Source organism: Hippocampus comes, unplaced genomic scaffold (genome assembly GCF_001891065.2).
Source record: "Hippocampus comes isolate QL1 unplaced genomic scaffold, H_comes_QL1_v1.1 scaffold68, whole genome shotgun sequence".
Classification (NCBI taxonomy): Eukaryota; Metazoa; Chordata; class Actinopteri; order Syngnathiformes; family Syngnathidae; genus Hippocampus; species Hippocampus comes.
The window spans coordinates 2,672,107-2,684,246 of NW_017805625.1; the positions used below are offsets into that span (position 1 = coordinate 2,672,107).

A 12,140-nucleotide genomic window follows, 5' to 3' on the forward strand; every position below is an offset into this window, starting at 1 on the left:
ATGTCACCAAATGAGTTTCCGGTTATTCATGTCAAAGTAAAATCGAAATGACCATATCTTGAAACGTAGGTACGTACGTGGGTAAAGACTGTTTGTTTACATTTAACTGATTCCGATAAACCTTTTTTTCATATTCCATGATTTATATCCATTTAACTGCTAACAATGGCAATAACTGTAGCTGGACAAGCATAAAAGTATTCCCTTCTGACAGCGTATTTGTGTTTTGCATTGCTTCCTCAAAGCTTTATGATTTATTTTTGGGAAACCGACATAGTGGGAGACAATTTAGCAAAACAGCTAACAACAAACAGAGTAGTACCGCGGTTTAGTTAAATAGGAACGACTTAGTAAGCAAATTTTATTTACAATATGATGTTATAGAGGCCAAATACAATTAAAAAGTCAGTTGTTCAGTCTTAATCACATAAGATCTAATTTTGAGGGTAAAACGGTTGCAGCATTCCCAAGCAAATGAATGGCAGTGATGAGATAATTCCATTTTCCACATCCAATATGACGGCATTGTTGACGTACGTCTATGGGTAAAATGCGTAGTTGGTCTTTTATTATACAATCACGGATGTATCGTGTTGAATCTGCCTCCTCTCGCTTTCATTTTTTAAGACGGGAACGTGACCTTGTAACTATACACAAATCTAGGCGATAAAGCATGATACTAAAACATGTCATATTTGCGTTCAATTTTATTTTTCTCTTTATGGGGCTAAGTTTCCGGTTTCCTCTACATCACCACCTTCCTCATTGCGTAGAGGAAAATCAAAATATGACGTTTGGCCCAGTGCTGGCCCTTCGGGTTTAAACCATTCTATTTGTGTTTCGTTTTGTCGTCGCCCAATTTACGCACCATGAGTGCTTTTGCTTTTTGTGGAGACTTTTTGAGCAGGGCGTCTGGACTCGGTAGCCAACGTCAACGTTAGCAAAGCTGCACGGCCTGCTGTGGCTCGACTATTCACGAACTGGCCACCTTAGTACTCAGGTAAATACAAGAACCAACAAATCTAGCATCATGAACTAAATACATTCATAGAGCTATCGCTGGAAATAACAAACACGTAAACAAAGATAAATACTATACAGTACACAGACGACGTCTCTTCGTTAACAAGCTGAGAGGCTAGTTACTAAAGTAAATGTAACATCATCCTTGCCCAGCCATCTAAACCATAATCCGAGAAAGTTAAGGCATTTACGCAATTTTCTTTTGCAATACTGATAGAACAAATGTATTGCCTCTGATATTGAATGACTGTATTTCATTATATGGCAATGGAGTGCATTTAATATCAATCATGAATCATCAGTCATCACTGATTTAATATGCAGAGCAGGCTTTATGAGGATGGTGTTTAGTGGTGTTTCTGCAGCTCTTTAAGAAATGCTACCTCTTAATGGTACTGGTCACTTTTAAATTGTTTTTTTTTCTTCACCCAATTCATTATTTTACCATTTAATTAGCCATGATGTATGTAAAAAAAGGGACAAAGCAGTTCCGTGGATTGCAAAAATTGCCAGTACTTGACGCCTCCTCCAAGAAGGTTTATCATTGCCTATAGATTCCACAAGATGACAGCAAAACAAGACATGAAGCTCCTCAACGTACCTCAATGTAGTTCCTGATTTACGTAGATGTAAAACTCAGAGTCTGCATTTAAAGCACATCTTGATTGTTTTATTTCAAATCCATTATGGATTTGTACAGAACTGGAATGCTGAAAATTGTGTCAATGTCCAAATATTTATACCGGACTGTATGTTTTGATTACATGACTACATAAATGTTTTTTTTCACCTTTATGACAGGCTCAGCACCATGAATTTGGTTCGCCTAGTGTGTCGCCACAAGACTGCGCTGTTCCTGTGCACTGTGTCCACTTTTGCTGTGGTCCTTGTCTTCTTGGCCAAATGTACCTCAGAAACCCTGAAGCAAGGTCATGCTGATCCACCGGGCTTTGCCCCGCGTGCAAGCGCTTTACATCCCCGTCCAGAGCAGCATGACCGATCTGCCCTTTCCAAAGACATGTCAGCATTCCTCGTAGTCCTCATCACAACAGGGCCCAAGTACACAGAGCGCAGGAGTATCATCCGGAGCACATGGCTGTCCAAGCGGGACTCAGATGTTCTGGCCATGTTTGTTGTAGGAACTCTGGGGCTTTCCAACGAAGACCTTCAGAACCTCAACGTAGAGCAAGGTCGGCACAAGGATCTACTCCTACTGCCTGACTTGAAAGATTCTTATGAGAACTTGACCATGAAGCTACTGCACATGTACTCCTGGCTGGACCACAATGTGGACTTCAAATTTGTCCTCAAAGCAGATGATGACACATTCGCTCGCTTGGACCTTCTTAAAGAGGAGCTGCGCGGGAAGGAGCCCACTCGCTTGTACTGGGGTTTCTTCTCAGGCCGAGGGCGAGTCAAGACAGCTGGGAAGTGGCGGGAAAGCTCTTGGGAACTCTGCGACTACTACCTGCCCTACGCACTAGGCGGTGGCTACATCCTGTCGTCCGACCTGGTACGATTTGTGCATCTTAACGCCGGCTACTTGAAGATATGGCAGAGTGAGGACGTGTCTTTGGGCGCATGGCTGGCTCCGGTGGATGTTCGTCGGACGCACGACCCGCGCTTTGACACGGAATATAAATCGCGCGGTTGCAACAATAAATATTTGGTGACACATAAGCAAAGTCTGGAGGATATGCTGGAGAAGCATCAGATGCTGCAGCGTGACGGCAGGCTCTGTAAGGAGGAAGTCAAGCTGCGACTCTCATATGTGTACGACTGGGGTGTGCCCCCCTCGCAGTGCTGCCAAAGGAAGGAGGGCATTCCTTAATTTATCTCCCTGTCACTCAGCTGAAGTCGACATCCAGTCCCTATTCAAGTCTTTTCTCATTGTGTTTACACTACAAGCCCCATTGTAGCTTTGTGTTCTCCTCATAAATCACCAAATGATTGGATTCGATTTGAGTGGGATAAAAATTGAGAACATTTGGGGAAATGGAAGAAAGGTATTACAAGCTTGTACAATTTTGTGAGGTATCATGATGAAAGCACACAGTATTATATATTAATAAGCGATGCTTTTTTTTTTTTAAGGCATTTCTCCTTTTCTACAAATTAAGCGCTCCGAGATCCTTGTAAGGATAAGCAGAAAATATCCAGGATGGATGATATCCAAGTTGAGAGCCTTGTCCCAGTACACTTTTTTTTTTTCATTAGTAGGCCAACTTCAGCATACATGTTAACTAATAAGGCAAAACTGACAATTGTCTGCTATTGGTACGACTAGTGACATTCTAATATTCTACTAACCAATGTCAAGCACTTCTCTATGAAATGGGCTTTCGCTTGTATCGTGTTTTTCCACCTACACGGTTCTCAAAGCACTTTACACTGACTCCTCACTACCCTACTGATGACAAGAGCAGCATCAGCAGCAACTGGGTTCAATATCTTGCCCAACGACACTTCGACTTGGTTACAGGGGGCGGCGATCGAACCCACAACATCTAGGTTGTGTGATGACCATTATGCCACTGAGCGATGCCGCCCCGTATTGGTACGAGTAGTGCCCGATGTCAAAGAGATGGCACAGTTTTGCCTCAGTAGTAACGTAGTCCTGCATCTAGTATGGCAAAGTTGTCCTACAAGTGAGGACAGATCATACTAGTACGTGGACCTTAAAGGGGGAGTTTGCATTATTAAAACTAGTGAGTAAGAGTTTCACTAATGAGCACGGTTGTCAAATTCGCAGAGAACTATCCAGCTTGCAGCAGCACTAGCAATGCTAAGCTTGCATTCGAAAATTTCTGCCTTCAGTAGAAGCCTTCCTCAACCTATGTCAATACAGTCCATTGTGTTCTACATTTCCTTCCGTTGAACCTCTTCCTAACATTTGTACACACTTTAAAATTTGTTTGAGGGTCTTTCAGCCTGGAGATTCATACATTCCATTATGTGATTTTTTTTTTTTTTTTTTTTTTTAATATTTGTATTTATTGTTAATTTATTATGCAGTAAGCACACTGGTTGTTATGCCGGCATATGAGGAAGCACAATGAATTTGTATTTCTAAAATTATGATTAGAGGTCCACAAGGTTTCCTGCAAATTGAGTGGTACAGCGTGTGAAAGACAAAATGGTTGAATGTGTTTTGTTCAGTAGGCCTTCTTGGTTCTTCATGAGGTCAGTCGCATGTGCATTGGGTGTGATGACAACGGACAGACTAAGTCAACACGTTTCTACAGCACTGTGCAGTATCGTTGCTGACTACAGACTCAATGTTAGAAATTGTCATGGGGACCAATGCCAGCAGGTCCTGTTTTTTTTTTTTTGGTGATTTTTCATCTCGTCTGATGTTTTCTAAGTTTACATTACTCTGTGATCATGCAACACATGTTCCAAAACATCTAACAACTGTGACAATAGAGTGGATGATGATGATATGTTTTTAGTACTATTTTGAACTGGTTTTGTGTTTTTGTTTTTTTTAATTGTACATCATCCTCCCTGATATGTTATTAAAATGATGTTATTCTGTCGCATGTATTCATTGTCTGGGTGGTTTATACATTTCCAGCTTGCAACAACAATCCTTCGTTTGTATTAACAACTAAAATGCATTTTATTTATACAGTATAGGTAACATTGAGGACAGTGAAGGTTACCTTGCAGTAATAAAAACGATAGACTGCTAGACTGACATTTTTCAGTATCCAAGCATTTCTATGTCATGCTGTGCGGAGTACCATATCAAAGTGCCCTAGCTTAAAACTGGTAAAGTAAAGCCATCTGCACACGGTGCACAGCCCAACAGCCTGGGTTCTCCTGGAGGCAAGAAAGTTTTCCTTTCCTGTGTCTACATCCACGGGGACACCGTGTGACCACACAGCACCCCAGTGAGCCATTGGAGTAAGTCGGACAATTGTGTATGAGTGGCTATGTTACTTAAATCCTGTAAATGTATTTGGAACGTGTGTGAACGCCATCCTCAACAAAATGTGCCTGAACACAGCACAATTCTGGTTCAGATGCAGGTGATTTCTCACCATCAGCCATTTTTCCTGAGTTGAGCAGGTGTGGGAAGTGACAAATCGACGTCACGATGGCACCAAAATCAATTCTGCTTGTACAGCCATTTTTCCTGAGTTGAGCAGGTGTGTCTTGCAACCACAAAGTGGACAGGAACATGAATGGGAAGTGACAAATTGACGTCACAATGGCACCAAAATCAATTCTGCTTGTTTTTTGCAGGCCTTTTCCTTTTAAAGGCTATTGGATGCAAATGACAAATTACATCGATGTACAACTTAAATCATGACACGGTCATTTTGACCAGTTATGGATAAAACAGTGGAAAATGTGGGTTTTGAGGTTATGGGACCTTTAAAAGGCAAACCGCATGATCGAGGTCCATGATAAATGCTAATGCAAATCTCCTATACTGCAACACCTGTAAAATTTGACAGCTGTGTTGAACTCAGTCAAGCAGCGGCCATCTTATGTTTACAACTTTGACCTTTTCAACTTCAGAGCTGACTTCACAAGTGTAACATCCTCAAACATGCAAACGACGAATTACATCGATGTACAACTTAAAGCATGACACGGTCATTTTGACCGGTTATGGATAAAACAGTGGAAAATGTGGGTTTTGAGGTTATGGGACCTTTAAAAGGGAAACTGCATGATCGAGGTCCATGATAAATGCTAATGCAAATCTCCTATACTGCAACACCTGTAAAATTTGACAGCTGTGTTGAACTCAGTCAAGCAGCGGTCATCTTATGTTTACAACTTTGACCTTTTCATCTTCAGAGCTGACTTCACAAGTGTAACATCCTCAAAACAGGTGTCGAAAAAAAAGAACACATTTTGTGATGTTCAGCGGTGAGACATTTCAATCCATGCAAGTGAATTTACTTCTTTGCCGTGAAGACCCCCTCCAGTTGGACCTAAACAGAAGGACATGTAAGAATGAGAAAATAAGACATAGTTACAATGCTTGCTGTATTATTGTGATGCAAGACCTTGAGCTGCTGGTTGTTTTTCCTCAGGGTCTGAATCTCCTCTGTGTGCTTCTTTTCCTGCGCTTGCTGTTTTTCTGTTGCCATTTTTTTCACATCCACACATTTCTTTTTTTGTTGTTGCAGTTGCTCCATCAGCTCCTCTACTAAATTCTCCAAATCTGAAATCTATACAAGTAAAAAGAGACTAAGCAGCAATAGAAGTACCCCAAATGTGTTGATGAAACTTTGATAGCTTACAGTACATCCACTACTCACAAAAAGGTTGGGATGCTGGGCTTTCGGGTAAAATTTCATGATTAACCTAAAATGCTGTTCAATATTTCAGTTATTTTACAAAACGTTCTTTTCTTTAACAGGGAACTGAGCAGCAAAATTCACAACAGGTGTTTGATCCAATCAATAAATTTCTCAGGATGTCCACTTCTATGCCTTTCTGTAACTCCTCCAGTCTCTGTCTCTCTATTGCAACCTTCTGATGACTTTCTGTGACACTCGAAGCTCAGTGGCTACTTCCCTCTGAGAACATTGCTTTGAAGCCTTGCTAAACTACTACGTGTCATCTTAGTCTTATGATGTCGAAATTTGAATAGCATGATGACAAAGACTCCATTGGATCAAACATTGTGTATTTAGCTCCTTGCTATAGAAGCTTTGCAAAATTTGTGTAATATTGAAGCGTTGGGCACATGAATCCAAAACTTTCGAGATGGTGAAATTCGATCCACCAGTGAAGGCTACAGGTTAGGTTCATCCTGAAATTTAATCTGAAATCTGAATATGCTGAGCTGTCTGTGTTTTGTAGTTCTCCATTCTTACTTTGTCCTTCAGGGCCACCTTGTCCTGTTCATCATGCAGGGCTTTCCTCATGCCAAAAACCATACTGCTCTCATAGAACGCCTGATAAGCAGCAATGGTCATTTGGATCTCGTCTCTTACACGCAGCAACAGGAGGCCCCTCTCGACACAAATGAGGACCACCTGTCTGATCAGTTCATCTAACGAATGACAAATGTAGATATAAAACTGGAACACAACAAAGTGAAGTGTACACATCGAGTCCTTACCAAAGCACTCGGTGTATAACTGCCTTCTCAGAGGGCAGATTCCAGTCTCCATGGCACGGGTGTGCAGTAGCTTCTTGTCCAATTCTTCCTCCAGATTCACCACATCCACTCGAGTGGATGGTTCACTGCACACTCTCTGAATCCACTCTTTGTTTGCCTCCTCCCATTTCCTGGCAGGGCGAGACGTCAATAAATAACAGTTTGGTGACACTGACAAAGACCAATTTGGATACCTGGGTGGAAACATGAGATTGAGAATGTCCTCATTTTTCTGCTTGATGTCTTCAAGCGTGGCTGTTATGGATTTACGAGGACGTAGCAAAGAGTCCGAAGGCTGCTGAGGTTTTGACTTCAGGACTTTTGTAGGACGTCCCTGAAACAAGAAATCTTTGTATTTAAAATTCACTTCAACAAATTTGAGCCAGGCCCGGGCCAAACGTGCACCATATTTTTGTGCCGAATCATGAACTAGTTTCGAGTCAGAAAAAGTTGTGCAGTTGTGAGGGACCAAAATCTTGCTCGGCCAGATTACAGAATGGCTGGAGCTAAGCCAAGCGTACCACTTGCAAGATAATAGCTCTACAGTATGCTTTGCATTATGAATGTTCAAAATTTTACAAGCAGACTGAAGTTGTCTGTCAATTAGTCAGCAGGATATTGTTGCCAATAGTACACCATGACATCACATTTTGGACGGCGTTGCAGTGATTTTGACAGGTGACTGGTGTAGTTTCGCTCTTTGTCTTGTACCTCCTCAATGTAGGGGGCATTCGCTTTGCAATTGGCTATTAACTTACTATCGACAACCCCCCACCCCTCAACAATAACAATAAGACATTAATGTAATACTAGCAAAGGCAAACTTCAGAAATCATGCGTTAATGCTGCTTTATTTTTGGGCATAGGTTATATTGCTCCTAAATGGGAACAAGAAAACCATTGCACTATATTTTTAAATGTGGCTATAATGTCTTATAACACATGAACAGAGTATTTTGTGTATCTATATAAAAATCTGTCCTTACAAATAAATAAACAATAATAATGTTATAAAATCTAACTGGTATTACTCACCTTTGCTGATTTTTTATCTGCACTTTTGGGAACTAAAACTGGACGATCATATCTGAGTAGAGATTCGGCCGGTGCATTCATTGTGAGCTCGCAAAAAATATTTAAATTCTATATTTTCATAAGAAATTCCCAAAGACTCGGTCCCATCTCTCATTTTTTTTTACCAAAACAACTCAATTTTGAGCGTCACTTGCGCCACTTTTAAAGCATTGCATTACCTGGAACTGAGTTACAAAGATTGTTTACTATTTGTAATCTTGCCACTTGCGATACGTCACCAGCAGTGACATCACCGCTTGTCATTGACGGCGTGTTAAAAAAGAGACGTGATAAGGGAATATTTTCAACGGCATATGAATATAACGTTTAAGGTGGGTCATGTGGAGTTGGGAAAAAGTCTACTCACATTGTGGTAGCACAGTGATTAAAATCGATTATTTTGCGTGCATGTCTGTTATACAATGTTGCGAATCCTAAATTCCACCAGATGGCAGTCGTGCGCTATGGACGCCAAGCAAAGAAGTAAACGGAGGTTTGAATCCGGAAGCGTCAATCCAGTGACTGCGAAGTCGTTTTCGCTAGCTTCCCATTCCCGAACACAGGATGGCGGTTTGATGGACTTAAGTTAACTGTAACGTAACGTCGACAAAAGGCCACAGCGAATATGACAAATGGTAAGTATTATTGAATAAAATGCGAGTTGAATAAATGTCAGCGGCAGAATACGGTTGTTACCTTGGTTGACGACAGCTAACGTCAAGTTAGCTGTAGACGTGGCCCCGGAGCTTTTGCTTTAGTTACCCAAGATGAGGCTGCTCTACTAATTTGTCAGTATAGAATGGTTACAAGTTGTCATTTGAATCACATCCGACCATTCATAGTGAAATACTTTTTTCTTGCACAAGGTTACATTGAATTCCGGTAACTATCTGCGACCAGCGGACTTGAAGATTTACTCCGTGGTGTTTTTTTTTTTCCAACGGAACCCAAAATAGTGATGCTGTTGTACTGTATATATGCGCAGAATGCAACATTTTTAAACCTGTGCCAAACACTGTCGTTATCATGTCATCAACTTTTGTATTGTCAGTTCATTTGAAAAAGTTTGAACTATAATGATTTGCTCAGTAGCACTCATACAATCACAAATCAAACGGTTACATGAGCATTGACGACCCCGAAAATCTGTAATGTAGTTTTGCTTTGTCATCAACGTCAACACAGATTTTTGCTCTAAAAAAAGTGTTGTGCCCCTTTTGTACCCTTGGTGCACAGTGTATTCTTTCGATGGCATCCTGGTGTTTGGGCTGCTCTTCATTTGCACGTGTGCATACTTCAAAAAGGTTCCTCGCCTCAACAGCTGGCTGCTGTCGGAGAAGAAAGGAGTGTGGGGAGTCTTTTACAAAGGTTGGTGTGTCTTCCACTGGAAATCACAAATGGTGCAAATAAATAGGGATTGCTTTATTGTAATTTTGTCTTAATTTTTCTTTCAAACATTAGCTTCTTTCAGTCCTGGGGAACATCAATTTGCAAACAAACCTGTTCAAAAATAAATGGTCTACAAACAAGGTTTTTCAAACACATATTGCGGTCCGGTTAATGAACTGTGCTTCCATTCGCTTGCAGTCAGAACATCTATGCAGATGATGCTCACCCCTCTCTTCGTCCAGACTTCAAGTTAAACAACATGGCTGATTTGACCGATGCCTTGTTCAAAGTGTAGCAGGTGTTTGCATTAAACAAAATGGTGGTGGATCCATAAATAAAACCACAACCAGAGCGTGTGTCTGCTTGTTCTCGCAGTGGAAGGAAAGAAAGAAAGAAAGAATGAATGAGCCCTGAAATGGAGATAGGCCTGAGTAGAAACACAGAATGGCCTGGAGCCTCAAGCAGGAATGACATACATAAGACATGCTTGAGTTGACAAAATTTGAAACTTGAATTTAGCATTCAGAGCCTTGTAACTATTGTGAGCATATTGTATTGTATATATTTGTATTACAATTAGTTTGAATTAGCATTTGGTTAGCATTGTCTTTTTTTTTTTCCATGCAGGTTTTAGGCAGGCTCATACAGTTTTAACATTGTGTAAGTTCCTGTGTAATAAATACACAGTATATGCAATTGTTAATTCCCAATGTTCATCATTATCTAAGACTATTATATATTTTAAGGTAAATAATCTTAGTGAAAAACAGTGATATATAACTGTTAGCTCATATTACCACCATTATATAATAACATGCTAGTTCAGAGCCTACAGTCCTTATTAACCTTGTGTTACTATTCAGTAAATGTCATCCTTTGATTCTTTCTTTGTAGCTGCAGTCATTGGGACACGGCTCCATATTTCTGTGGCAATCTGCTGTGTGGTCATGGCTTTCTATTTGATCTTCCTGAAATGATGAAACCGGACTAGATTGGGAAGCTTCGAATTGGCACAAGCGTGTGCTGAACTCGGTGAGGTCATGCCTAGTCCTTGCGGGACAACTAATGGACCATGTGACCCATGACGTCACCTCAGGTCATGGACTTGCTTTGAAAGATGAGTCTGCGCTGCCCCCTTCTGGTGACTTGGGGAGATAACGGCTCCCCAAAACAGATGAGGTCATCCTGAATCCACCCATAGTTTTATTGCGGAGACGAGAAGTGGGTGGGCCCTGTGGTGTCACTCTTGTTTTCAACTCATGCTGTTTTTGTCTTATTCATCCACATCGTTATTTATCCTGGAGGTATGGCAATGAGTCATTGTATTGTTGGCCTCTGCAAGATGAATTTAGTTTGGGTGACTAGTTTCAAACTAAAAATGATACATTTGTATTTTCCTCCGGTTACCTCTGTCATGCTTCTTCAGTGACTGGATAAAGAAATAATATATGATGTATTTTGACACAATTGTGTAACATTCTGTCACCGTATTCCCAACAAACGAGATGGATTTGAAACAGGTTCTTGCTCCACACTACTCAGCCGATCTTAATTGTACACCGAATAATGTTATTTTTTTAAATCAGTCTAATTACTGTTACAAATGGATGTTTGTACCAATCGGACCAACCTGTATATTCAATCTGCCTCAATATATGCCTATAATGCAAAATAAGGACAGTAGTTATGACCATTTCATGTTATTGAAAGAAATGATTGGGGAGAGAGTACGATGGAATCTTGAGTAAAATGTTAGCAACACAACTTGTATGTTGTTTTTATTAAAAAAAAAACAATTGCTTCAGGTTCCCACTCTTGTCTTTTTTGTAACATTTTTTTCAGTGAGTGTGACATCAAGCAGATTGATTGTTTCAGTCTACCACAATTAGGAAAACAGCATCCATCTGCTATGTAATCACAGATGTTGATTTTATGTGACTCTTTACCAGTACTCAAAATTATTCAAGCCTTTGTGGGTATTTTGCATAGATGACCACTTTTAATAGTGAAAATTTCTTTTAGTTGCCTTGGGCGACATCAAATGTTTTATTGGAGCATTGCAAACTACTGTAAGTTTGTTAACTTTGCAATGTGTGTTGAATAGAATTGAGTGCAATTCCTTGCACATGTTACTATTTTCATTTAACTTTCATAAATGACAAATATTGTAAATGACAAACCGCTTTTTAGAGTCACTTGAATAACTATCTCTGATTTATGATTTTAAAATGAGTTGTCCATCCGTTTGTTGTGTATAATGATAATTATATGTTTTCACAGTTATAACGCCCATCTGAGGGATACCAAAACATGAGTTTGACATCCCGCTTAAAGGTTTCTGTTAAGTTCTGGAAATAATTTTCAAATTTCAAAATTTGTTTTTATGGAGGACATCTTTCCCTTTGTTTTGTATATTGTTTGGATTCAACCACTATTCATCTGTGAACAAATATGCATTTTCTGATTAATCTTATAATGTTGGTTAAATGTGCCAATACATTAATACGAAACCTAATACTGTATT

At 40.1% G+C, this 12,140-nt stretch overlaps 3 protein-coding genes across 4 annotated transcripts; 2 read left to right on the plus strand and 1 right to left on the minus strand.

Moving 5' to 3' along the window:
- The first annotated feature begins 121 nt into the window (after positions 1-121).
- On the plus strand, positions 122-4,569 carry b3galt6 (UDP-Gal:betaGal beta 1,3-galactosyltransferase polypeptide 6). The gene is made up of 2 exons (XM_019880569.1): positions 122-1,000; positions 1,825-4,569. Exon 2 carries the CDS (start codon positions 1,835-1,837, stop codon positions 2,852-2,854), a length of 1,020 nt encoding a protein of 339 aa, XP_019736128.1. The 5' UTR covers positions 122-1,000; positions 1,825-1,834; the 3' UTR covers positions 2,855-4,569.
- Positions 4,570-5,589: 1,020 nt separating this feature from the next.
- Positions 5,590-8,626, minus strand: LOC109522224 (axonemal dynein light intermediate polypeptide 1-like). 2 transcript variants are annotated; one of them, XM_019880571.1, is made up of 6 exons: positions 8,189-8,626; positions 7,348-7,487; positions 7,115-7,284; positions 6,987-7,045; positions 6,051-6,215; positions 5,590-5,975 (listed from the first exon to the last, which is right to left on the minus strand). In XM_019880571.1, exons 1-6 carry the CDS (start codon positions 8,267-8,269, stop codon positions 5,940-5,942), a joined length of 651 nt encoding a protein of 216 aa, XP_019736130.1. In that variant the 5' UTR covers positions 8,270-8,626; the 3' UTR covers positions 5,590-5,939. The 2 variants fall into 2 exon arrangements, with proteins under 2 accessions (XP_019736130.1, XP_019736129.1); XM_019880570.1 differs by having other exon boundaries at positions 6,867-7,045.
- Positions 8,627-8,738: 112 nt separating this feature from the next.
- tmem167b (transmembrane protein 167B) lies at positions 8,739-11,415 on the plus strand. Its single transcript, XM_019880575.1, has 3 exons — positions 8,739-8,862; positions 9,464-9,595; positions 10,511-11,415. Exons 1-3 carry the CDS (start codon positions 8,853-8,855, stop codon positions 10,591-10,593), a joined length of 225 nt encoding a protein of 74 aa, XP_019736134.1. The 5' UTR covers positions 8,739-8,852; the 3' UTR covers positions 10,594-11,415.
- The last annotated feature ends 725 nt before the right edge of the window (positions 11,416-12,140 follow it).